The sequence below is a fragment of the Python bivittatus genome, unplaced genomic scaffold (genome assembly GCF_059951505.1).
Source record: "Python bivittatus isolate LINGU-HERP-01145 unplaced genomic scaffold, Pbiv_v1 ctg000700_np1212, whole genome shotgun sequence".
NCBI lineage: Eukaryota > Metazoa > Chordata > Lepidosauria > Squamata > Pythonidae > Python > Python bivittatus.
Genome location: NW_028277098.1, coordinates 44,818,544 through 44,843,455, shown reverse-complemented (window position 1 = coordinate 44,843,455; position 24,912 = coordinate 44,818,544). Strand labels below are relative to the sequence as shown.

The window sequence follows — 24,912 nt, the reverse complement described above, 5'->3', positions numbered from 1 at the left end:
GTTTCCTTCCCCAACGCTCCACTAGCCCCTTCTTTTTTAGTTTTTAAGCAGACCCCCAAGGATTCTTTTTTATATCAATTAGTCCATCAAAGTAGAGATAAGCTACATATCTGGCTCCAGCCATGACTGATTTACTATGTTTTAAGCCAGCTGTTTTTAAAATTTATTATTTGGTCTGGCTTGAGTAAACCTATTCTAGAAATATTTACTACACATACCAAAACCAAGAGTTCAAGATTCCATTCACTTACATAAGTTTATATTCTTGCAATCATACCACTGGTGACCTGAATACAAACTTCACACTAATGTGGTTTGTTTTGTTTAGTGGTGGTTTTTTCCCCCCTTCATGTCAGGGTTGATTCCTGGCAACTGCCTGGGCTGGTCACTGCGGTTTTCCTGGCAACATTTTTGCATGTGGTTTGCCATTGCTTGATTCCTGAGAGCGAGCAACTGGCCCAAAGTCACCCAGCTGGTTTAATGCCTAAGGCAGGACTGGAACTCAGTCTTCTGGTTTCCAACCTGATGCTTTAAACCATTACACCAAACTGACTCTGTGGTTAGTGTATTACATGAACCTAATTGACAGAACTGCTACTTAAAGGAAAATATGTCAATTTCAGCTCAGACAAAGCAAACATTCCACACCCTTCAGAAAGGTAGTTGAGCTCAAATTATATTTCAGGATACTCTGAAATACATGTACTTTGTCAGCAAAATCACATTTGACAAAAAAATTCATCTTATTCCCCAATATATAGAAGTCTGCTAAGCTACAGAAGACTTTGTGTGAAACAATGAAATGACAAATTGGACATAGAAGAAATGTTATTAAATGCATCAGATTCAGATCTTAGTTAAGTGCTGAGTGGGGGAAAAACCTCTGCATTCACAGTGTGTACAAAATGAATTCTATTTTCAAATTTAGGCAGGTAGCACACACAAAACAATGTCAATGACCTTTTAAACTACCTTAAAATGGTACTCAATTAGGCTAATTTGAGAGGAGCTCCAGATATCAAAATTAACAGTTGCAAAATGTTAATTTTGAAGCCTAACTCTGAGTGAAGAAAATGCACAGGTAAATTAACTATGTTAACAAGGGATGTTCCCTGGTAAGATCTTTATTGCTCATTCACCTTGCTTCATTCACCTTTTATGCGAGATCCAAATAGCATGGTCTTTGGAGGAGGTCTGTCTATGTGGTCCCTAAGAGTCAACACCGAACGGATGACACATAATCAAAATATTCTCCCACCTTAACTTCTACAGCCCTTGTTACATACCACAAGAAACCCATCAAGCAGGAAGTCAGAATAGCTGGAGAAAGCTGAGTGATGGCACTAGATTCTAGCTAGCACATAGTATATTTCTCTCTTATATTCAAATAATTAAGTGCCCCATTCATATAATCATATACTAACTACCCTTTCAATACCATTCTACTCTCACTAGTAGTATGGTTAACCTTCATGACAAGAACTAAAGTTTTAGACTTGTTCTCTATATTTCACTGAAGAAAAGTCCTTTAGTGTTGAGAATTTTGCATTAGCATCTTCACTACTGAATAGAAAACTGTTTTTAAAACTACAGATATCACTATGCATAACCTTTAAAGAAATACAGGACAGGCTATTCCCCAGTAATGTAACTCATACCCTGCAAAGAATTTCCTCTTCTCAAAATGAAAGGGAAAATAAACAAAAATTAAAAATAAAATTTATTGTTCACTGTCCACTGGTACAAAAATACAGTACAGCATGCTGAAATAAGGCAACCACCATAAACATTCAGTGAGAGAGATTTTCTTCCATTAATGAAAAACTTGAAAGATGAAAGCACAAATACATAAAAGCAAAGTTTGTCTAAATCAAGCAAAAGGAGTAACAGGCAATTCTGTCAGGAAAAAGTACACATAATTGTATAATTAGTATTTGTTTCATTCTGCTCCTGGAGCAAGCAGGAAAACAAGCCTATATATACCATAATCCCATACTAATGTACTTGGGAAAAAACCCTATGGAATTCAATACCTCTTACTTCTGAGTAGACATGCATAGGATTGCATTGTTAGGATAGTCTTCATAGCAGATTTATCCATTTAATATATTTGATTTCTTGAGGCTCACAGATGTGGTTCTAATTTAATCTTCCTCAATCTGGCAATTTACATGTGAGCCACAACTCCAGCCAGCATGAATTATGGGAGTTGTATCCTAGATACGCATAGCACTACCAGGACGAGAAATGCTGGATTAAGCTCATGTTGAAGAGAAAAAAACAACATATCCTTTTCTCAAAATTTACCAAAATGAACAAGTTTTATTAGTAAGATAATATTAAAAAAGATCTTTACGATTAATGCCCTCAACATAATCATATATACGTTCCTATAATTTGGCTTTGAATTCCATTGAAACCCTGATTTATCATGCAGTTAAGGTTGAAGCATTTATTTGTTAAAGTAGTCTAGCCATTTTTTCTCCTATAAACATCCATTTCAGTGTAAACAAGGGAGGACATACTGATTTATTTGAATTCATTGTGTGAAAATTAGATAGCATTTGGTCTAATATCAATAGTATTTTTTTTCAGAGCACCAACAATTTTTATATGAAAAAAGTTAGGGAAGATAAAGGGTCATATCTAAATTTAGATGCTGAGCCTATACAAAATAGATCTTCAGTGTATTATAATTCATCTCCAATATGTTTTTTCTTGAAAGCATCCCCTGTTAGCTTCTCTTGGGCTTCCTTCATCCCTTGGATGACTGTAATAGTAAAACACAAGAGATTCTTAGTATTTGGTTCAATGCAATTAATATAACTGACTGCAAAGTTATGGTATTTTTCATAAGCTACTGCAGAAAATACACACATAAATATGAGCAATATTTAAAGTAGCAACATCATCCACATAATATTTTCCTATTGCGGCTCCTATCCAAATCTTTTTCTTGATGACCTGGTTTCTTTTGTCAACATTTTCCCATACTTTGAAAGTGCTTGATTTATTTCTGAAAGTGATGTGTGTTAAAAGGCAGTTGTGTAAAATTACAGCCACATTCATTTATTAAATTTATATCCAGTCTTTTATTTTATAGAACTCATATCTAAATTTAGATGCTGAGCCTATACAAAATAGATCCCACCTATTTTTAAAAAAAAATCAATTTACTGTTTTGCTAAACTGTAGAAGGGAGAATATGTACCCAACAACTTTTCCTGATGTCCACTTCTGGCTCCAATCTTGCATGGTGCATTAGATGCCATAGTTAAAGTTCACAAATGGCATTTTGAGGATGTCACGGTAAGGAGTCCTGGAATGTACCAAGATCCCTCGAGGTACTATGTAGCTTTTTGAATGCCAATTGTCAATATTTGTTCAAGGCATTTTTTTTTTCCTTAAGAAATGTTGAACCCTTAATATAAGATCCTCAGAGTACAAGCTCTGACTTCTTCACCCCCTCATTAGAAGTCAATCTAGTTTGGTACTGTAATTCAAGTCTCCTTTAATAAAATGCATGTTGCTACCAAGGATAGGGTTGTTTTAATTCAAAACCCAATTTAGATCCAATTCATACATACCTTGGTCAGCACTAGTATAAAAATACTTGTAGTTGGGATTTCCTTTCTCATTTATGATCTCTGGATGGACCTTTCCACTGGGATCTGCATAAAAGAAGAGATCAGTCAAAACGTCCAAGTGAGGATAGCATTTTAACGGTATTCTTTTCTCCTTCACACAAATGAATGAACTACTATATTTACATCCTACCCATGAAAAGAATTCTAGGAATATAACCCCCATCAGGGCTAAAAGCTTCATCCTTAGGTTCTTCTTCATCCTGCAAATAAAATATAAAGTAAAAAAACACACATATTAGTTTTATTTCTGCATGAATCCCCCTTAATCACTTACTGTATATCAAAATCAGAAGGACCATACAACAGTATAGCAATACTTTGCAAGTAATATGTTCCAGATTCAAGTACAATGTCTTCAGACAGGGTTGGGAAAAAAACCCCATTTTTAAACCCAGGGAGACTTGGTGCTGTCAATACAGACAATACCTGCCTAAAAGAAAAAAAGGTTTGTCTTAGTGTAAGTCAATTCTTTCTGTTCTTAAAATAATTCCTTAGTTAATCTTGATTTTGAAAACAAAAGCACCTTGAACTGAAGAACAGATGACATCCTCCTTATATTTATCAGTACTATTTCTTTATACAAATGGCAGTGTATAAAATGTATTCGATACTTTTCATGTATTCAATACTTTTCAGACTGCACAATGCAAAAATAAATGATTTTCTTTTCAGAAACAAATATTTTACAGCTATGTTTTCTGCTACATCAATTTTATCATAAATAGCATTCAAAGGAAGAATTGTTCATTTCAGTATTCTAACTATCTAACTTACCTCAAGGTTAACCATCACAAAATTATGGGCAAGCTCAGAGATTTCTTTCGATTCAGCAAACTTTGGTTTTAAAGCTAATAAAATATAGAAGGGAAAATTAATCAATAAAGAAGCAAATATGGCAGGGTTGGATTCAGACTGTTGGATATCCTACTGAATCCAGTACTGATAGTTAGTTGTGTCTAATTCAGGGCTGCAGTCTATGATTATATCTGATCATAATTTACATAAATGCCAATACAGTGGTACCTCTACTTACGAACGCCCCTACTTACGAAATTTTCGAGATACGACCAGCTCCGGCCCCAAAAATTTACCTCTACTTACGAACTTGCCTCTACTTACAAACCGGATCCGCGGCCATTTTCCCTGCTGCCACGCGGTCGCGGCTTCCTGTGGGCGAGATCACGGTAGCAAGGAGATGTTCGGTGAGGCTTGTGGTGTGTTTTGTGGCGTTTGGAAGGTTTTTGTAGCGTTTGGAAGGTTTTTGAGGTTTAAAAATAAAATGCATATGTTTCAGAACTGTTTAGCCGTATTTACATTGAACCTTATGGGGGAAATTTACCTCGGGGTGTGACCAAATTCGGAGGGCGGATTAGCCGTATTTACATTGAACCTTATGGGAAAATTTACCTCGACTTGAGACCAACTTGAGTTGCAACCAGAGTCACGGAACGGATTAAGTTCGTAACTAGAGGTACCACTGTACTTCTTTCTTGACACTGATTCAGAGATAGAATAAATGGTCATATTTAAACTGAAAATGGAAGCATAAGTGAAATTAATACTATATTATTTTCCCATTAATGCCTGAAGTAAGGTTAGTTCATCAGTGTACTAAACAGTTTTAGGAGTTTATATATGAAAGCGATATATACACATTATATTGATGGTAAAAGTATGCTGTTTTCACAAATATTACATATTTTCTATCCATTATTCCATGAAATGTCACTAACATTGCCTGTGATATCTTACCTTTGCAAGCACCACACCAGGATTTATGAATGATTATCATGAGAGGCAATCCACTAAAAAAAACAAAACAAAACACTGAAATACACAATTAAAGAAATTATCAACGCAGTTCAATTACAAGTTCAACATGTAGTTAAAGCTGTAATTTTAAATACCCCAGAACAGGCTTGCACAACTCACAGGAACGGGCTGCACTGATAAATTAAAAGTAATCACAGGGTGCAAAGGAATAACTGGCGCACAGTCAGCTGTTCAGTGGCTAATGGAATGGTGGCAGTGATGGAGCTGGGGTGTTGGTGAAGCCTGGAAGTGCTGGAGGTCTTCGGCAGTGCGCTTTTCAGAGAGCCAGATCCTTCCTGCACATCAGCAACATTTGGCGGCAGTGAATTTATTTTTAGAAAATTCTAGGCCCATATGTTGTACAAGCCTGCACTCAAAGAATAGTTATTTGAATACCATGAGTGGGTTAATGGGCCACACTTTTGCAACATGGTTAAACATCCTGGTTTAGCATTGCGATTGGTCCGCCCCTGGTGCCTGATGGACCCATCAGGGTTTCAGAGGGAGCTGGGGGATATTCCCGTGGATCTGCTGCATGGTCCAGCGGAGGCCTTGGCTGCTGCCTAGAATAGGGAGGTGGCCGGGGCCTTGGACAGGATCGCGCCTATGCGACCTCTCTTGCCACACCGGCCCTGACACTCCCCGTGGTTTACGGAGGAGTTGAGGATGCTGAAAAGGGTCAAGAGACGTTGACCGAATCCAACCGAACACAGGTTAGAGCCGCTATCAAGGCCTACATTGTGGTAATAAGAGTGGTGAAGCGCCAATACTCCTCCGCCCTTATTGTGTCCGCAGAATGTTGCCTGGCGGCCCTGTTCACAATCACTAGTTCCTCCTTGGCAAGGAGGATGTGGGGGTGCATTTGCAGGGCCGTGCAGAGGAATTTTCCGAGTATCTGCAGGACAAAGTCGCTCGGATTCGTTCCAAGTTAGACTCTGAGAGTGGGGCAAGGTCTGGGGAGATACCGGGGAACCATTCTTATCCAGTTATCTGTGAACAGTGTGATCCTGTTGATCCTGAGGAAGTGGACAGGATCCTGGGGACTGTGAAGGCCACCACTTGCCATCTTGACCCATGCCCCTCCTGGCTGGTGAAAGCAGCTCGGGAGGTGACGTGGTTGGATCCAGGCGATGGTTAATACATCCTTGCAGAAGGGAGTGTTTCCAGCTGACTTTAAGGAGGCGCTGGTGCACCCCCTCCTCAAGAAACCCTCCCTGGATCCTACTGTACTGGACAATTTTCATCCAGTCTCCCACCTCCCCTTTTTGGGGAAGGTGGTTGAGAAAGTGGTGGCATCACAGCTCCAAAATGTTCTGGAGGAAACGGATTATCTGGACCCCTTCCAGTCAGGTTTCAGGCCTGGTTATGGTATTGGTTGCACTTATGGATGATCTCTGGCGGGAGCAGGATGGTGGAAGTGCAACCATCCTTGCTCTCCTTGATCTCTCAGTGGCTTTCAATACTGTCAACCACGGTATCCTGTTGGGACGACTCTGGGAATTGGGGGTGGGTGGCAAAGTATTGTGCTGGTTCACTTCCTTTCTTCAGGACTTATCTGGAACTTTGTCATTTTTGGTGCTGGATGGGGTAGCACTGTCCCAGACAGACCCAGTGTGTAATCTGAGGGTCCTCCTAAACTCACGGCTCCTGCTTGAAGAGCAGGTGGCAGCCATGGCAAGGAGGGCCTTTGTACAACTCTGGGTTGTGCATCAGTTACACCTTTTCCTGGATCAGGATGCCCTTCGAACAGTCACTCATGCCCTTGTTATCTTCCAGATAGACTACTGCAATGCGCTCTACATGGGGCTACCCTTAAAGAGTATCTGGAAGCTATAGCTGGTCCAGAATGCAGCCGCACAGGCTATTTTTGGAGCCCCAAGAAGGGCCCATGTAAGACCATTGCTCTGCAAGCTGCATTGGGTACCAGTTTGCTTCTGGGTCCAATTCAAGGTGTTGGTTATCACCTTTAAAGCCCTACGTGGCATGGGACCAGGTTACCTAAGGGACCAGGTTACCTAAGGGACCACCTCTCCCCCATGACTTCAACCCATCCCACCCAATCACACAGAGAGGGCATGCTTCGGACCCTCTCAGTAAAAGTTAGCGATTAGCGGGGTCCAGAAGGTGGGCCTTTTCTGCGGTAGCCCCTGCTCTTTGGAACATTCTGCCCCCAGAGGTGCAATTGGCCCCCTCACTCCTGGCCTTCCGAAGGGCTTTGAAGACCTCGTTCTGTCACTTAGCCTGGGGTGGGGAGGGAATACTTCAAGCGTGGGGATGGCTAGCCCCATAGAGGCCTGCTGTCTTCAGCCCCAGATTCTTCATCTTCCTGGACTCTCCTTTTCCTCTTTTTTAGTAATGTTTTTAAAATTTTGATGTTTTATGTATTTATATGTATTTATGGTTTTAATGTTTTGTGTGAACCACCCAGTCCCCCATTGGGGGGAGATGGGTGGGGGAGAAATTTAATAAATAAAGACTTAATTTCAAGCATGGATATTAGTTACAGAATCTATTTTATATAAAGTAGGACACCTCATTGTAGTTGTATTTCCAGACAATAGGTTTTGTTGTTCTTATATATAAAATAAAGTATTTCATTTATTTAAAAAAATGACAGAATATGCCAAATCTCATAGGCTGGAATGGAGCTCATTCTCCTATTAGCCCATCCTTTTCTTAGAACAGGCTTTTCCTTTGTCTTCTACACTCTTCCGTACCTCCTCCATCTACTCCTGTCCACAAATGGGACACAACATGGTGCAAGGGACTGTAGCAGGAAAGGGGGAAAATCAGTAAAATTGAATAAGTTGTTTTCCATTGATAAAGGTTCCTACTCTTGAGAGTAACAGTTTCTCATTGCTCAGACCTCTTGACTCTAGGAGAGCATGACCAATTCAGCAGTAATAGAAACTTCTATAATTGCACAACGTGATATTCATCAGCTGGATTCCACTCCAAAGCTTAAGCAATAGACACCTTCCCCCCAAATTCCTTCCAGGTCTGAGTGTTGTGGTTGAAGTGCTCTGTATGCCTAGCTCAGAGCTGACACAACCTAGAACAAGTTTGTGCAGGCAAGATAGTGTTGTCTACATATATATAATCAAACTGCATCTTTGAATAATAAATTACAATAGTTCAAAATGTTGGCTCATAGTAGGCATGCATTATGAAGTCATACCTCTGAGAGCCAGTTTGGTGTTGTGGCTAAGCTGCTGGCCTAGAAACCAGAGGACTGTGAGTTCTAGGCCTCCCTTAGGCATGAAAGCCGGGCAGGTGACTTTGGGCCAGTCACTCTCTCTCGGCCCAACCCACCTCACAGGTTTGTTGTTGGGAAAATAGAAGGCAGGAGTATTAGGTATGTTTGCTACCTTGAGTTATATATAAAAAAGGCAGGATAAAAATTTAATAATCATAAACGAGTTTACAATTTAAAATTATAACATACCTGGCTGCAGCCTCCTTTTTCCCATTTTCTAGTGTTCTCCAGTGAATATGATCTCCAAAACCTTGGAAGAAAAGACTGAATATATACTGTCTGATTTAAAATATTCATTACAGTATGTAAAAATATCCATCATGTATAATGAAATAGATCACTTAGATTGGTAAGCACAAATTGCATTCCTCCGAAAGTCCTCAGTGACTCTGTGAAATCTTATGAACTTAGTCTGGAGTGAGCAATTTTACATTTTCACTGTGAATTGCATTACATCCATTCCTTTGGAACTGGGCTACTGAAATTCCACAGAAAATCATACTGCCTCAACACTGCTCTGTAGGTATATTATATTATAAAAATCACATAATTTTTGACATTAAAAGAGAGCTTGTTTTTAAAAGCCCCTTATAACAAAAAGTTGTTTACTGGACCCTATGCACATTAAAAAAACAAACAAACCTATTTTAGTACGACCAGGCTTACATCAGGTATATTTCTATAGCATTACAGTTTCAATGCATCTTACTATTTTCAGATATTTGAAACTGAGTGAATCATTTTATGATATAGCGCACTTTCTATACATTTGTAGAAAAGTATTTATAAACACTAGGGCTTCCAACATAGGCTTTATTGGAGCTCAGTACTTTGAAAACAAGCCTATCCATTTTTACAATGGCCAGCTACAATCACACTCAGTTTTTTGGCTCCTTATACCAAAAATTCCATAATACCCCAAAGCATAATTTAAAAACAGCTTAAAGATATTCTAATCATTACTTTTCATGTCTTGCTTATAGAGTAAAAACATTTATTCTTTGATAGATAATTGCAGAATAACTAAAGCTATACAAAGAACAAAACTTCCCTTACTTAGAATAAGCAATATTATGTTACTTTCTTTGGGAAGGAAAATATAAAAGTATCACATTCATGCTTGAATACAGAAACTGTGTAAATATGTTGTTGACGAGGATAGTGGTGCATTAGTTTCTATTCTACAAAGCAAGTAAACCTATTCTGAAATGAAAGTCAAATAGAAAAAAACAATTCTGAGAAATCATAATCAAGGAGCAGGAAAACCAAAGTAGTAATTTTTTTAAATAGTTCAGGTACTTCAATCTATACTCAGCAGACAGCTGAAATCCTAAGGAGTAATTTGTCAGCAAATGTTAGTAATTGATGGGGTAGTTGTAGAAACTCAGTCATTTCATCTCTCTTTCCTTGCTTAAAATTTGAAAAAGTTAACTTGCACATAAGTGGCACTTCAAGGTGTGGGGGTGTGGCCATTAGGGGCCAGTTATTCCTGCTCTGTATTTTAAATAAGAATCATGTCTGCTCACCTCATTTTGTTCATCCTCTAAATAGCACTGATACAATTGCAGACAAAGCAGGACATGATCAAGGAAATCCAGATTAAATTGGATAAACTGATAAATTAGAATACCTGCCATATTACCTACCTTATTATCTTTAACTAGTAATACATCTAACTGACTTTAAGAGATAATTTAGTAGAGAAAGGTTAAGTAGCTACATGCAAAATTGTGCACTAGACTACATTTTAGGATAGGGTTTTTTTTTTCAGAATAAGATTAAAGACTGTTGACCTGAACTTTGGAAACATAAACATTTGGCAAATCCCCGAACTGTTGAATATATTCTTACAAATCATTCAACGACCAACTCACGGTCTGCAGCAAATTTGCTCTCGATACTTCGTGGGACCGAAACTTAAACGATAAGAATTGCACGACGAACCCAGACCTTAAAAAACGTTTTGCAGTTCTTCAGACCCTCGGCGAAGACACTTTTGGTAGTTCGGTTGTTCCCCCCCAAAGCAGAATCACAAAAACAGAACAGGAAAAATGGTTTCTAACCGTTTCCAAGCGCTTCTCCAGCCGCAACTGCAACGAACCACTGGCAAAGGGAAGGGAGGAGGAGAGGCGACAGCGCAGCGAGCTGAGTCTTCATGGTGCAGCGCGGCTCTTCTCCGGGGCTGACACTCCGGCCAGCCGACCCGCCGCCCTCCTCACCTGATCAGTCCAAGCCAACCCTTTCGCGAAAAAGGAAGTGATGCTATGGGACGGAGGTGGGAGGGATTTATTCAATCTGGGTCCGGGGTAAATTTAAAGGGAAAAAATGCAAAAAGAGAGAGTGCTCCAGCTCTCTGGAGGAAGAGATCGCTTCAGATTCGACCTGCCGCTGTTTCTCAAGTATTCTTTTTTTTTTTTGAAATCGGAAATATTTATTTGTTCCTTCGAATGTGGTCCAAACTCGGGTCAAGGCCTCAAGAAGGGCAGCAATGAGATTAAGATGTTACGCGAAACGGTCGGGGACTAGTTAATTTGAAGCGCTATCTAACACGCGTCGCATTAGGTTCGGTGGGGTTTTCGTCCCTACTTGCCTAGTACGTGGGTAGGGCGATGAACGGGAGGAGGAGATGCTGTGCAGCCAGTTTCAGAAGCTAAGCTTGACATTTTATTCGTATCCACGAAAGAGTCATAGAATGCAGAGCATGGAAAGGAACGATCCAAAGAACGGCGGTCCCGCTTCCACGGAAGCAGTTTCTTCTCTGCTCCCTAGGGAACAAAGAGCTCACGCACCTTAAAAACAACAAAGCGACCGACTCCCGTTTGTCATCTCTCAGGAAAACCACAACTCCCGGCATCCATTGCTGTAAAAGTTCAGTATTTTCTTCCCCTTTTTCCACGGGTCGCGCATTGCACAACAGCTTTACATTTGCCCGAAACGGGGGCAATGGAAGGGTGTGGTTGCCGGCGCCCATCTTATACACCCGACTCACGTTGTCCGCCAATCGGATTTGAGGGGCGGGGCGATGGTCCCGTGGTTCCAGGCCTCCTTGGTCCAGGCCCCTCTCTCCCCCTCACCTGTCCGCCATCTTGTTGTTGCCGCGTGTTGCTTTTGGAAGGTTCGTCGGACTGAGGTGAAAACTTCCTGCTTGACCCTCTGTTGCTCTTGCGCCCCTCATGACCCCGCAAGTCGAACTGGTGATTCCTTGGCCGACGCGCGGAGCGCCATGGACGGTGGGAGGGGCTGCTGGTGGGCCGAGGAGCGAGGGGGAGGAGAGTGGGCCTGGCAACTAGTCGCCTCCGGGAAGCCCGGGTTGCCTTGGTACGCTTTGGTTGTCTTATTTCACGTTCCAGGACCCTTTGCCTGACCACTCGTGCTTTCCCTTTGTCAGGGTTGGCTTGTGTGCTTCCGGTCGTGCGAATGCGCCTTTCTGCCACCAACCCAGGCTAGCGAGGTGTCTCGTGGACCTTTCGCAAGCTCCACCTCTTCTCCCTAAAGCACAACAGTGATGATTCTTCTATCCCTAAGTGAATAGATACCCTTTCCGGCCCAGGATTTCATCTTGCTGCGAAGTCGCACCTCATTCTCCTTCCTTGGAGAAGAAATTTCCCCTGGATTCCCCCCAACGCTTCCCTCAGGATTGAATGCTTCCCTCCAGCAGCTTAACACCATTAGCTTCCCGCGTTGGGTGGGGAGAGGTGGTTTCATCAGGCCCCCTTTCCCGCTTTGGGCTCTGGAATTCTTAGTTATGCAGCTTTTTCACCCGCTGTAGATTCTATCACGTATCTCTAGTTTTCTCCTAATCGCTACCCGTACTTTTAATTTAGCACAACTTGGTCTTTGCTGTCTTTTCTTCAGAGTGTTGATTTCTTTGTACTAAAGTCTGTATATTGTGAAACTCTTTTTGTTTTTTGTTTTTACTTTTTGCAAAGTGACATCCTGCTGGTGGTAATAGAAAAAAAGGTCGATTAGGTGTAGCACTATGAAATAAGGTATATTACTTTTAATTATCATTGTGAATAATATCAGTCCTCCATGCTGTGACTAGGATGATTAGCCATTATATCAGCAGTAAGATTTCTCTAAAATCCCAGATTCAGCAGAGAGGATCTTGGCCTTAATATTTTCTTCCTGCAAAATAGACATCTATTAGGTTTTCCTCCCCCAGGTAGTACTTTCTGGGCTTGTTTCACTTACTTTTGATTACAGATGTGCTCCTGGTTTTATTCTTAATGATTAAAATAAAGACTGTTCAAATATAGTACATGTTTCTTTTCCATAACATAAGCAAATTTGTATTTTCAGGATTGAATATGTGGTGGGATCACTGACAAAAGAATTGAGCTTACCTATTTCTGAGGACATCTTTCTCTCTCACCCACCTGGAATCAGGGATTAAGTTGTAGGGCCCTTTTCTGCTTCCCCTTCTAATATACCGTCATTTTCAATTTACAGATATTTCAGTTCTGCAAAGATTTAAGTCAATTATTAACTTAGAATTCTGTCTAGTTCTGGTGGAATATGACTTTTTTAATACTATAATGGGGAAAAAATGCACCCTAGAGTTTAACTTTTCCTGAAGCATTCATACACTCTGCTAGGCACAGAATTGAATGTTTAGCATTAAAGGGCAAACAGATGAAACTGCTAATTGTTATATTTGAGCTGATGCTTATGTGCTGAAATTGGTTATATTTAAGCCCCTGGCCTGTTGGGACAATACTGGGAAATAACATAAGTCCAGATGAATGTAAATGTATAACTAGATGAGATGAGTTGCTGGCTAAGAGTTTGCACAGATGTACCATGAAAACAGATAGCAACAGATGCCTTATATATAACATAGGGAAGGTTAATAGGTATATATTTTATTATTCAGTATATTTTATTTTTATAATGTATACCTTTCCATAAATAATAACACATTAAATATAAAGAGTTAACAGTTTGTAAAAACAGTTAAAACTGTGGAGGAAGGTCTTGACTTCTTTTATAAAAGTGGAAAGGGGGAGGGCTCAGTGCTCTTCCTAAAAGAGTGCATTCCATAGCTTGGGAGCTATATGGGAGAAAGCACCCTGATCTCCATTGTTGATGTTAATATTTGTCCATGCTTATATCAGATAAACACTCCTTCACATAATCAAAAGGAAAATGCTCACACTGGCCTTCTTGTGATATACTTACTCATACATAAACATGGTTTATATACAAAAAATATTAACTGACTGTGTTTGATGGGATTTCTGTATTCTTGTAGGATTGCAGTTTTATGCACACTTCCTCATACCCATCGTAATTGTGTTAGAATTCTGCTGCAAAGTGAGTCTATATGATGGACTGAGAATTATATATATTCACATTTCCTAGCTATGAAAGGTAGCCTCATATAGCTGTGGAGAAATGACTATTTCTTATGAGATTTGTGCAATAGGGGGTTATGAGCCTTAAAATGCTGTTCTAAAATTCATAGTTAAAAGATAAAATACCAATGTAACTAACTTGCATTTACATACACTTTGCCATACTCTGATCACATGCTCTTTTACTTCTTTAATATTGTAGCATGACTAAGGAATGATATATAATTATATGGACCTGTGTGGATAGAGATGGACTTAATTCTCATTAACTTTCATTTTTATGTGATATATTTTCTACTGCAGTGAGGAAGAGGCAAAACTTTTCTTTTCCTACAGATAATAAAATTGCATAGCTTACATATTTATCCCTCTCCCTGGTGCCTTTATTTTCTTCTGTATCTGAGAATTGGTGCTGCTCACTGTTGTAGGGAAAAGAAATGTTGATATTGAGCGCAATGTGTTGAGGCAAAACCGGTTATAATTAGGAGTGAAGGTGTGGAATACAACTCCCTTTTCTCTTTCCTAACTAAAGACAGCCATGTTTCAATTATAGTTTCCCCCTCCAAACAAACTGGGTTCAGGAATAAGTATGGATTTGTTTTTGGTAAGTTGCTGATGTTTTATGATATTAAAACAGATAAACTTGGTATTTTGAAAGACAGTAAATTATTTTAATTCTGGATTTGTTGTAAGCCTAGCTAGTATATTTATTTTTCAGATAAAGCAAGATGAATCAAGAAAAACTGGCTAAACTTCAGGCTCAGGTCCGAATAGGTGGAAAGGTATGATAGTGAACAAAGGAATATTCTATAATTACTGGATACATTTGTGTAGGTAGATATACATATGGGAGCTAAATGTTGATATAATAGAGGCTTGTTGCACATTTCCGCCCAGAGTCCCCCATTGTGGGGAGATGGGCAGGGACAAATTAAATAAATAAATAAAAATAAAATGAATTTTTATTTTCCATAGGCTGTTGTCCATTCTGATGCATTCAGCAGTTATAGTCACAGTAATCCGGACTTCCTTTAAAAAAAAAAAGTGCAAGCTGCTGTTGCATGTTATTATCTAAAAGCAGAACTATTTTCTCACTGAAAGATCTAGTACTATATATTAAAATAACCAAATCAATAGGCCTTATGTTGCCCAAGCATCCATTAGTGGCAGTTAACTGTCACATGAGATAGAAAAGAGATTGCATATCCTCTTACTTAATGGAACAGCAACAGAAACAGAGTTTGCCTTTATAAGTAGAACCACCTAGAGATATGAGGACTGCACACGGACCACACATACACACATTTAACATATGATCGTGGACTGTAATAATTGGGATACTTTGCAAAAACTGGGATAAATTGGAATTTTCAACTGAGTTAGATAAAAATCTTTTGAAATAGGCTCCTGCCTACAAAATCTCATGCTGAAAGGCATCTTATTGTAATGTGTAACTCCCTTTTGTTTAAAAAATGTTTATAAACAACTTTTTAAATCAGTTAATATGAAACATTTCATTTGGAAACAATTCATGTATGTGTATTTTTTGTGTGTCTCAGGGTACCGCTCGTAGAAAGAAGAAGGTAGTCCACAGAACAGCAACAGCTGATGATAAAAAACTTCAGAGTTCACTCAAAAAATTGGCAGTAAACAATATTGCTGGCATTGAAGAGGTACATAAGTATTAATATTTTATGTTATATTTGGATGCTTTCTACTTTTCATAATCTTCATAATTATAATGCTTCTATAATCACATAGATTATGAAATAAAATGGACAGGAAGTCTGTAGCCTGATAAAGTTGTTGACAGATTCATTTCTGACATGCAACATTGTTTTAAATCTGTCTGGGAGAGGGAAACTGTATGAGAGGAAAACCCTACTCTAAAGTTTGATGGGTTTCATAAGTTAAGTCTCTGAATGCCTGAAAACATAGGCCCCTTGGTTCTAGCTTTCCTATGTGAAATGAGCACCCTTAAAATGGTTGGTGCTTTAGTCAACCTATCAACAATACAAGGTAAGCAGTTGCTTATAATTTATATTAGGTAAAGTAAAGCAGTTGCTGTAACTATGAATCAGCTCTGCAGTTGTAATATTAGTCTGCTTTACGTTCATGCTGCTTGTTAAGATGTGCTAGAGAAACGTAATGAATGATACACTTTGACATGGTGTTCAGTATTTTGATTAGACAAAAAGTAGGCACTGAACATTTGAAAAATCTTGGGATACATCCAGATAATAATGCTTATACTGATTTTAAAATTGATTGAAAAGTAATCCTTTATTTTGAAAACATTGAGAATTACAATTTTGCAGATAGTTTTTATTTTTCTGAAAGAGCTGGGCATCAATAACATCTAAGATTTTTTTTACAGTAGAATCAAAAGAAAAAATACAATTACAATAAAACAATTTTTTGAAAAAAATGGATTTGTATTAATTTGTAAGCCTTTGAGGTGAGTTGTCCATATTTATTTTTGTATTGCTCAAAATAAAGGGATCAACATGCTAAGAATGGAAGTTTCTGTCACCTGAAAGTTATACCTTCCTTAGGTGTTAATCTGAATGTTGATTGCTTTACAAAATCTTATGCTAAAAGTGTATTAGATTTTATATATATAGGCAGTATATAAATTTGTTTTAAGCCTAAATAAATGTATCTATGATTACCTTTTCTTATGGATATTTATTATTATAGAGTAAATGATACTGTTTGTATAATAATTTGTTATATTGTTGGTGTATTACTCAATATGCATAAATTTTAATAAATCTATATTTAAAACAGGTGAATATGATAAAAGATGATGGAACAGTTATTCATTTCAACAATCCAAAAGTCCAGGCTTCACTCTCTGCAAATACTTTTGCAATTACTGGTCATGCTGAAGCCAAACCAATCACGGAAATGTTACCTGGCATTTTAAGCCAACTGGGTGCTGATAGTTTAACAAGTCTTAGAAAGTTAGCTGAGCAGTTCCCAAGACAAGGTAAGTAGTGTATCTACTGGAGAGGACTGATAGGGCTAGGTTTGCCTTAAATGGGAATCAGGTTGTGTTCTGTAGAGTTATAGTACTCTTAAACTGAACTTAAAACCAACAGCATTATATGTTCATGAACACCTAGTAATACCTTCATGAAAGTCTGCAAAGGATAATTTTTAAAAACTTACTTGAATTATGCTCATTAATTTTAATTGCAAGGTTGGGCTTTTTGCTCTAAAAACAAAATGCATGGAAGAGGGAAGCAAGAATGAACTTAGATCCTCCTCCTACAGCCCATCCAAAAGCTACTTCAAAGGTTGGCAGAGAGGATCCTTAACAGCTCCATTCAGTGAAGCAAAACAGGCTACAAGTCTACATTTCGAAAATTTAAAATGTTTATATGGGCACATTTAGCAAGCTAGTGAATTTACAGCAACTTTATAATCTGCATAATTAACTGTATGAATGTGAATTATGTGAATTCTTCAAATAAATTAACATATTTTTATTTTCTAGTGTTGGATAGCAAAGTACCAAAATCAGAAGATATTGATGAGGAAGATGATGATGTTCCTGGTAGGATTGTTTGGATTAATTTGAAAATAATTTACCTTTTAGTGCATGACCCTTTGAATAGGTACAGGATAATTCTGGCCTTTAATTAGAAGATCATTCCAAAAATAGAAATATTAAAGTATTTCATCAGTATGACACAGAATGTAAGACAGAGTACATAACTATGACAGTGAGTCCATTTGAGGTAGTCTATAAGTTTGATTTAATAAATAAAAGGTACTTATTAGAAACAAGCATAGGATTTTGCTACATATTATTTATGAAATATGGATATATATTATTGGCTTTATAACAGAATTGAGTCTAGGAACTTTTGTATTATTTAATGGCTGGATGTAGGAACAATTAGACATTGTTTAATGTACAAGCAAGTGCTACATGATAATAGTCTGAAGAAGTAAAATATGTTTTGTAAGCACTTTAAGTTTTGAGGTTAAAACAAACCCAATTTTATTCATTATGTTTTAGTCTTCTAAATATTGCATTTTTAATAACAATGTTTTTGACTCTATCATATATTTCTGTCTTTTCCAGATCTCGTAGAGAACTTTGATGAAGCATCAAAAAATGAAGCTAATTAATTCATTAATAGTTCTGGAAGTTGACATGGACTAGATTTAAGAAATCGGCTGTGTGGTTCCAAAGTTTTACAAAAACAGTGAACATTACCCGTTTAATAGTTCAATAATATAAAATATTTTGTATTTTAATTATGCTGTTTGTTCAGCATTTCCTGTCAGTTGATTTTTGCATTTTGCACTTACTCCAGGATCTACCTTTTCAGTTAAAAAGAAAAAAATAAGAAATTTTCAGTGCAGATTAAGGTGTGTGCGTGTGTGTATGTGTGTGAATGTATGTATGTCACTTTATGTGCAGTTGAGGAAATTGGAGAGCAGATCTATTTGACTTTCCCTTCTCCCTCTAAAGTAGAAATAAAATAAATCTTTACCTTGGTTAAAGTAACCTTTCTTATTGCAACCAGACAGTTCTCATAAAATAATGAAAAAATAATGAATTCTGGATACTGCTTATTAATTACCATTTGGTTTTAATTTTCTGTGTTAACTATTATATTTGCAAACGTACTTTACCATATTGATGGTGTATGTGTGTAGTTTCTCATCAGCCTCCTTTTGGTTTTAAATTGTACCAAAGATAGGATATCAGTATGCATGTTTATCGCAACTTTTAAAAATATTACATGTAAGAGCTTCTCTTTCACTTGTAAAAGCTCTTCTCACATTCACCTTAATAATCAAGTTGGGTTGCATTTACATGCTATCAGATACTCTACTTTGTCTTCAGTAAGGCACCCTTTTTCTAGGTTGAGCCAAATATCAGTGCTGCATTTCTGATATAATTTCTCTTGTCCTCTACAAGAAACTTGGTGATATTCATGTTTACTGAGATAAAGATTGGAGGCTACATTCTACAGCGTTACATCCATTGCCTTGTGTTTTTCCTTGGTACAATTAGATGCCTTTCAGCTAGTCCCTCTTCAAGATGCTGTGTGCTGTTTGATCTCTGTATCTCAGCTAGGCAGTTTTTTTTTTAACCTGGGTGTCTTTTCCAGTGGTAGTATTTTGCTTTGATAAGAGGTTAGCACTCTTCTGTTCATATTTTCAATTAGGAATTAGTGCATTGTCATGCACAGGTAGATTTTGTTAAAAAACATAATAGTCCTCTATTATAATAATCTTGCTCCTAAGAGCAGGTAAGCTTCTCTCTTATTTCTGGACACTAAAATCTGGAAATGTAATTTGGAATCCATAAAATTCATAAGAGCTAAATGTATTTCCATTAGCATTTCACAAAAAGGTCTAACCCATTAATTTTGAAGGTAACCTTCCTTACCTTTATCTGCATTCTATTATGGGTTGTTGATGTATTGCGGCCACGTCTGTAAACATAAGCCCTAATAACAGATAATAGTGGCAGTAAATGCTCTGTGAAACTCTTCAAACAAAGGTGCTTGATACAATCCTTTAAGTTGAAGCTCTTGGTGGTTCTTCAAAGGAACTTGATGTATTTGCAATGAAGCATCATTGTAAACCTTGCTAAGGCCAATCAGAGCTTGGAAAAGCCTTTTTTTTCCACAGCTTATTTTGGTATACTTCTTAGATATATCTGCTTTTTCTGTTGATATATGCACCCAGCAATTATATTTTGGCGCATTCAGCATTCTAATAACATCAGGCTGACTTCCCAAAACAGATTTTGTAATGTCATCTGGACTGCTCACTTGATTTTATAGATTTTCTTGTTCTATTTTATATAATACATGGATCTTAATAAAATAATTCGAAGGAGGTGATGTTCCCTCATGTGTGTTAACTCTTCAAAACAGCAGAACAAAATACGGATGCACAACCTGTTTAATTAGTATGTTTACTGTGCCTCGTTTTTGAAAATGTATTCTCTTACTGTACACATGCAGTTGATAAATATACTTTTTACATTGCTTTTTCCCTAAGAAAACATCTAGAAACCTCTGCAGAGAACTTTTACTGATTAATGTAACGGTCATTTAAAAGTTCATAGCAATGAAGTTAATCATGTTTGGAAGAGAATGTAAACTCTTTATTGTAATTTGAAAGAACTGTTGATCACTTAATGCTTTCTTTTCCTGAGGTATTATAACTTACAGAAAATCATTAAAATGATCATAACTGAAGATATAGACCATTTAAGATTTTGATGATATTGCCCAAACTTCATTTGCTATTTATCTGGGGCTAACAGCATACCGAACTAAATTACACATTTTGGTTATGATACCATGGGAACAATTCACATGTAATTACGGTAATTTTTTATTTGCTTATTTGTCCATAACAGGTCATCCCGCAAGTAGCAATATATTGACGTATTTCGTATGATGCAGTAGGCTACAGAAACATTAAAACAATTCATTGAAATATGAATTATATATTGCTGGTACTCTTATATGATCCGTTGATGTTACTTGAATCTCTTTTTGAGGCATTTCTTTAGGATCATAGCTTAATATATTAAATTACTTTAGACAGGTGGTCCAGTGACGGTTAGAATTTGCATAGTCTAAATCCATTGTAAAGAGAGACCACTTCCAAACCTTTTAAGAAACATTCTTCTAATCCCTGTTAAATGTGAACTATAGTTTTAAATTATAGTACTCAGATTTTAGTTTGTCAGCAAACTTGTTAATTGCATTCCTGTAACATTTGTATATCAGTGTCAAAAACTGATATAAAGAAATAATATAGCCACAAGATTAAGATAATCTGAATTGTTGATTACATATTTCAGATGATCTTAATGATCATATAGGGAAAAGGTAAATCATGTGTTAAGTGGAAAATCTAACATATGGGTAATCTCTTTGGTTTTACCTTTTACTGGTCCTACAAAAATTCAGTATTATTAGCAATAGCTTGAAATAAAACAAAATTCACTATTATTTAAGGTATTTCTAGCTTCTCTTTTTGATTGATTTAATGTTAGAAGGAGAAAAAGACCAGATGGTTTAAGTATTAAAAAGAATATTGTGCCAATATGTAAAGACATACAATATCTTGGGGAGAAAAAGATGTTTGTATTTGAATATTTTCTGAAAGTGCATTTCTTCAGTACATAACGCCAGCCACAGCATCTTTATTCGTATGTAATGGTAAGCCAGGGTTGTTACCATAGTTTGTTGAAGAAGTGATAGAAGCCTGATTTACAAATGACACTAAGGGACAATAGGTAGGTTTGTACTTGCATTAGGCAAAACCAGCCAAAATTCATTATGACTTAGTAGTATGTGTGAACAAGGCTGTTGTGAAAAGTATTCTGTAGAGGATGTCTGATTTGCTGGCTGTATTTTTCATTGTAGATGGATGTTTGATAGCAAATACAAATACTAATATGAGCAACTGGGTGGAAATGAGTAGGAAGAGGATGTTTACTAGATTGCTTATTACTTTCAACTGGGTGGGACTTAATTGGCAGCCTTCTCCCAAAACTTGTAATACAGCCAAGTTCAGCTTCCCACTATAGTAGGAACCTGTTTGCTTGTGCCTGCATGTCTATATTGACAACCCTAATCTTGTTCCTTTCCTTGGTTGTCTGATTTCTAAGCAGCAGCCTGCTTTAAGAAAAGTATTAACTTATAAGGAGGTATAATAAATCTAAAAACATCCGATCCAAGCTTTTATCTTCTGTTTCTGGACTACCCTGTTAACCAAAATTTCACTTACTGGAAGATGAGCATTCTCTTATTAATACTTTGTTATAAAACACGTTTATTTGAAAGCTACTAACTGAACTGTTCAATGGTCCCATTTACTAGGATCCACCAAAAACCAGAAAATAATGCCTTATTGGACCTCTCTGTCTGAAAATAAACTATTTGCAATCCCTATTAAAACCATCTGTTCCTGCCTCTTGAAATGGTAGGTGGCCTGTCTTCATGCTGGAGCAAGCAGGAAGTGTGGAGTAGCCCTGTATCTGCAGTTAGCATGAGGGGATGTTTATTGGGAATATCAGTTCTGCCGGCTACCAAGGGAACAACATTCACAACAGCTGACTAAACTACAGGTAGTCCCCAGTTTAAGAATGAGTTCTGTTCCCAAGGTCTGTCCTTAAGTTGAGTTTGTATGTAAGCTGCTATAGTATTATTGTATAATACTGTATACTGTATTGTATAATACTGTATATTGTATTGTATAATACTGTATAAGTAGTATTGTGTAATTAACTCAAACCACTGTGTGTTTAACTTGAATCGTTGTGTATTTAACTTGAATTTTGCTACACTAGTCTCCGTTCTTAACTGGGTCGCCTTAAACCAGGCATTCTTAACCCAGGGACTCTCTTGATTATATTACAATTATTTGTATATCACCAATTCAAACAGCTCTAGACAGCTTATAGTAGCACATTAATAACATCCATAAAATCCAAAATATTAAAAACATTAAATCTTTAAATGTCATACAAACTCTTTTTGTAAGAGCAAAGCCAAAATCCCAGTTCCTAAGCATTACTGAATATGCATTCCTTTGCACTTTTAATTAGGTTTAAATTCCATTGAATTCAGGGGCCTTACTTTCAAGTTAGTGTGCATTTATATAGCATGAGGAGGGTGATTGCAATTTCAGGATCACGTATGAAGGGTTTGCTTTTATTTGAATGGAATTGCTGGTCTGTTTGTGTTTATTGCTTGGTTATTATAAGCTGCCCAGAGTTGCAGTGGGTGAGTTGGGCAGCCATATACATATCATAAATAAAATCCCAATCTCTGTTGGAACCAAGCTGTTTTGAACACAATGGGACCGCTATTCCACCTGCCCGCAGGAGATAACTACAGAATGTATTCCATAGCCATTCTAAAGCGGCTACTAACTAGCGGCAACAGACCAATGTCAATGATACAAATACGGAAACCAAATCCTATACAAACACGGATGGGAACTCTTGTTTTGGCAGTACTGTTGTAGCACTTGTATCACATCACCAGGAAACATACACTTGCTCCTCCAGTGTGGTACACGCCATCCTCTATCAACAGAAACAGGCCAATCTCTACATAATAACAGAAATTGACATAATACGACATCAGAAATAGCCAAAAGCCAGCAGGGAAACATTTCAACCCACCAGAATATTCTGTGACTGATTTTATGATGGCCTTCTTGACAAAAGGAAGTGCAAAGGCCTATTTCGTTGTGAAACACTGAGTTGTGTTTTGTCAGGAGATTTAAAGCCTTTTTCTCAGATTTAAGGAGAGGACAAAACTGCTTACACTACTGGGGTTAATCAGCTATCCTATGACTTTTCATGCCTAACCCTTGTTTTGTTAATTATCATTGCCTGTAGATAATTCTGTCTCACTACTGTACTCCTCCCTTAACGAACACAATGGATAATATATGGCATATAGGATGTAGTATACTATATACATCGTTTTCAGGACTATTCTGTGTATCTGGTGGCTGAGATCCATGAACGCTTACTGTGTAATAAAAGTCTATGAGGCATTTCGACTCTAGCTTTTGATGGCTATTCCTCTGGAAATTGTTCTACATGGAGTCTTTCCCTACCCATGGCTGAGTTAAAGGGTAGCTATTCACCTATACTTCAGTCAACAGAAAGCTATACAGTACTGGCTTGAAACATGTGAAACTTGAATAGAAAATACTGTAAAGGATACATTTACAAAAAATGTCTGATACTCTGAAGACTAACACATTCATCATGGCAAGGCTACCATCTGAACCCTGACTTTCAGAACTACAAGGCAGACACATGCTCGGAGCGTGTGTGTACGTGTGGCAGGGATAGCTAATTTAAACGCTGAGATCAAAGGAAAACGTACAGAAAGTGTAGATGGTGATAACTTGTATTAGGACTACCAAATCTGGAGTGCCTGCAAAAACCCCCGACGACACTGGAGGGCAGCAAAGAGTTGGTCTCTGTCCTTTGCTGCTCTTTTAGGGTCACCGGAATGTGATATCCCAGGTCTGGTAGACCTACTCCAAGCTGAGTGGGTTGTCTGTTTTTTTGTAGATAAATTGCCCTCTCACGTGTCCCCTTCCCGGACGCGTGTGTGGGTTTTGGTGCAATATTCGGGCTCAGAGTCTCCACAGACAAACGCCGCCGTGTGTGGGGCTCGCCGCCTCCGCAGAAGTCCACCGTGGGATGCCAGGAGCCGAGCGTGGAACTCTCAATTTCGCCACCTCATCCGCGGCGTCGCTCTACCACGCAGCCGTGCGGCGGTGGCCTGAGGAGGCCGGCCAGGCGCTCGGCTCGTGCCGCAGTGCCGTGTAACGCCCCTGGAATCTGACAGGGGGCGCTAGTTACCGGTTGCTGAGGCAGCTTGTGAATAAGTCAGCCCGCCCGCCCGCGGCCCTCGCGGTTGGGAACGGAGGGACGAGCAGGAGGCTGGTAGGCTCTGCGTCGGCCTTTCTGGTGCTCGCTTAGTGCAAGGCTCATTCGGAAGAGGAGGGCTTGGCCCCGGGGGGACCTCTTCGCCATGCAGGCCCCGCGGCGCCTGCTGTTGTTGCCGCCGCTTTCCGAGGTGAGTGAGGCGCCGGACTGTGTTTACCCACCGTTGGGCCGCTAAGGCCGAGCTACCCTCTTCCCGGGCCCGGGGAGGCTGTTGTGAGGCGCCTTTCTTTGAGGAGGCAGCAGTTAGGAGATGCGTATCTGCCGGGCTTCCTCGGGAAGTCAGGAGGATGGTGGAAGAGGAGGCAAAAGGAATCCCCCTCCCTGAGGTAGCCGACAAAGGTTGGGAGTCTTTGCGTGCTGGAATCA

General features: G+C 38.4%; 3 protein-coding genes across 8 annotated transcripts in view; 2 read left to right on the top strand and 1 right to left on the bottom strand.

The window, feature by feature from the left end:
- Positions 1-1,702: 1,702 nt before the first annotated feature.
- Positions 1,703-11,498, bottom strand: TXNDC12 (thioredoxin domain containing 12). The gene is made up of 7 exons (XM_025169612.2): positions 10,779-11,498; positions 8,905-8,965; positions 5,400-5,452; positions 4,422-4,495; positions 3,778-3,847; positions 3,588-3,671; positions 1,703-2,770 (listed from the first exon to the last, which is right to left on the bottom strand). Exons 1-7 carry the CDS (start codon positions 10,870-10,872, stop codon positions 2,691-2,693), a joined length of 516 nt encoding a protein of 171 aa, XP_025025380.1. The 5' UTR covers positions 10,873-11,498; the 3' UTR covers positions 1,703-2,690.
- Positions 11,499-11,530: 32 nt separating this feature from the next.
- BTF3L4 (basic transcription factor 3 like 4) lies at positions 11,531-20,308 on the top strand. 2 transcript variants are annotated; one of them, XM_007432950.4, is made up of 7 exons: positions 11,531-11,845; positions 12,645-12,704; positions 14,791-14,854; positions 15,632-15,745; positions 16,863-17,064; positions 17,575-17,634; positions 18,169-20,308. In XM_007432950.4, exons 3-7 carry the CDS (start codon positions 14,801-14,803, stop codon positions 18,213-18,215), a joined length of 477 nt encoding a protein of 158 aa, XP_007433012.1. In that variant the 5' UTR covers positions 11,531-11,845; positions 12,645-12,704; positions 14,791-14,800; the 3' UTR covers positions 18,216-20,308. The 2 variants fall into 2 exon arrangements, with proteins under 2 accessions (XP_007433012.1, XP_007433011.1); XM_007432949.3 differs by lacking the exon at positions 12,645-12,704 and having other exon boundaries at positions 11,534-11,845.
- A 390-nt stretch (positions 20,309-20,698) lies between these two features.
- The window catches only part of ZFYVE9 (zinc finger FYVE-type containing 9), a 65,526-nt gene continuing 61,312 nt past the window's right edge, over positions 20,699-24,912 (top strand). For all 5 annotated transcript variants that reach the window (XM_088154594.1, XM_007432953.3, XM_088154592.1 and 2 more), the window contains exon 1: positions 20,699-24,676. The gene's annotated coding sequence lies outside the window, so the exon portion shown is untranslated. The remainder of the gene's footprint in view (positions 24,677-24,912) is intronic.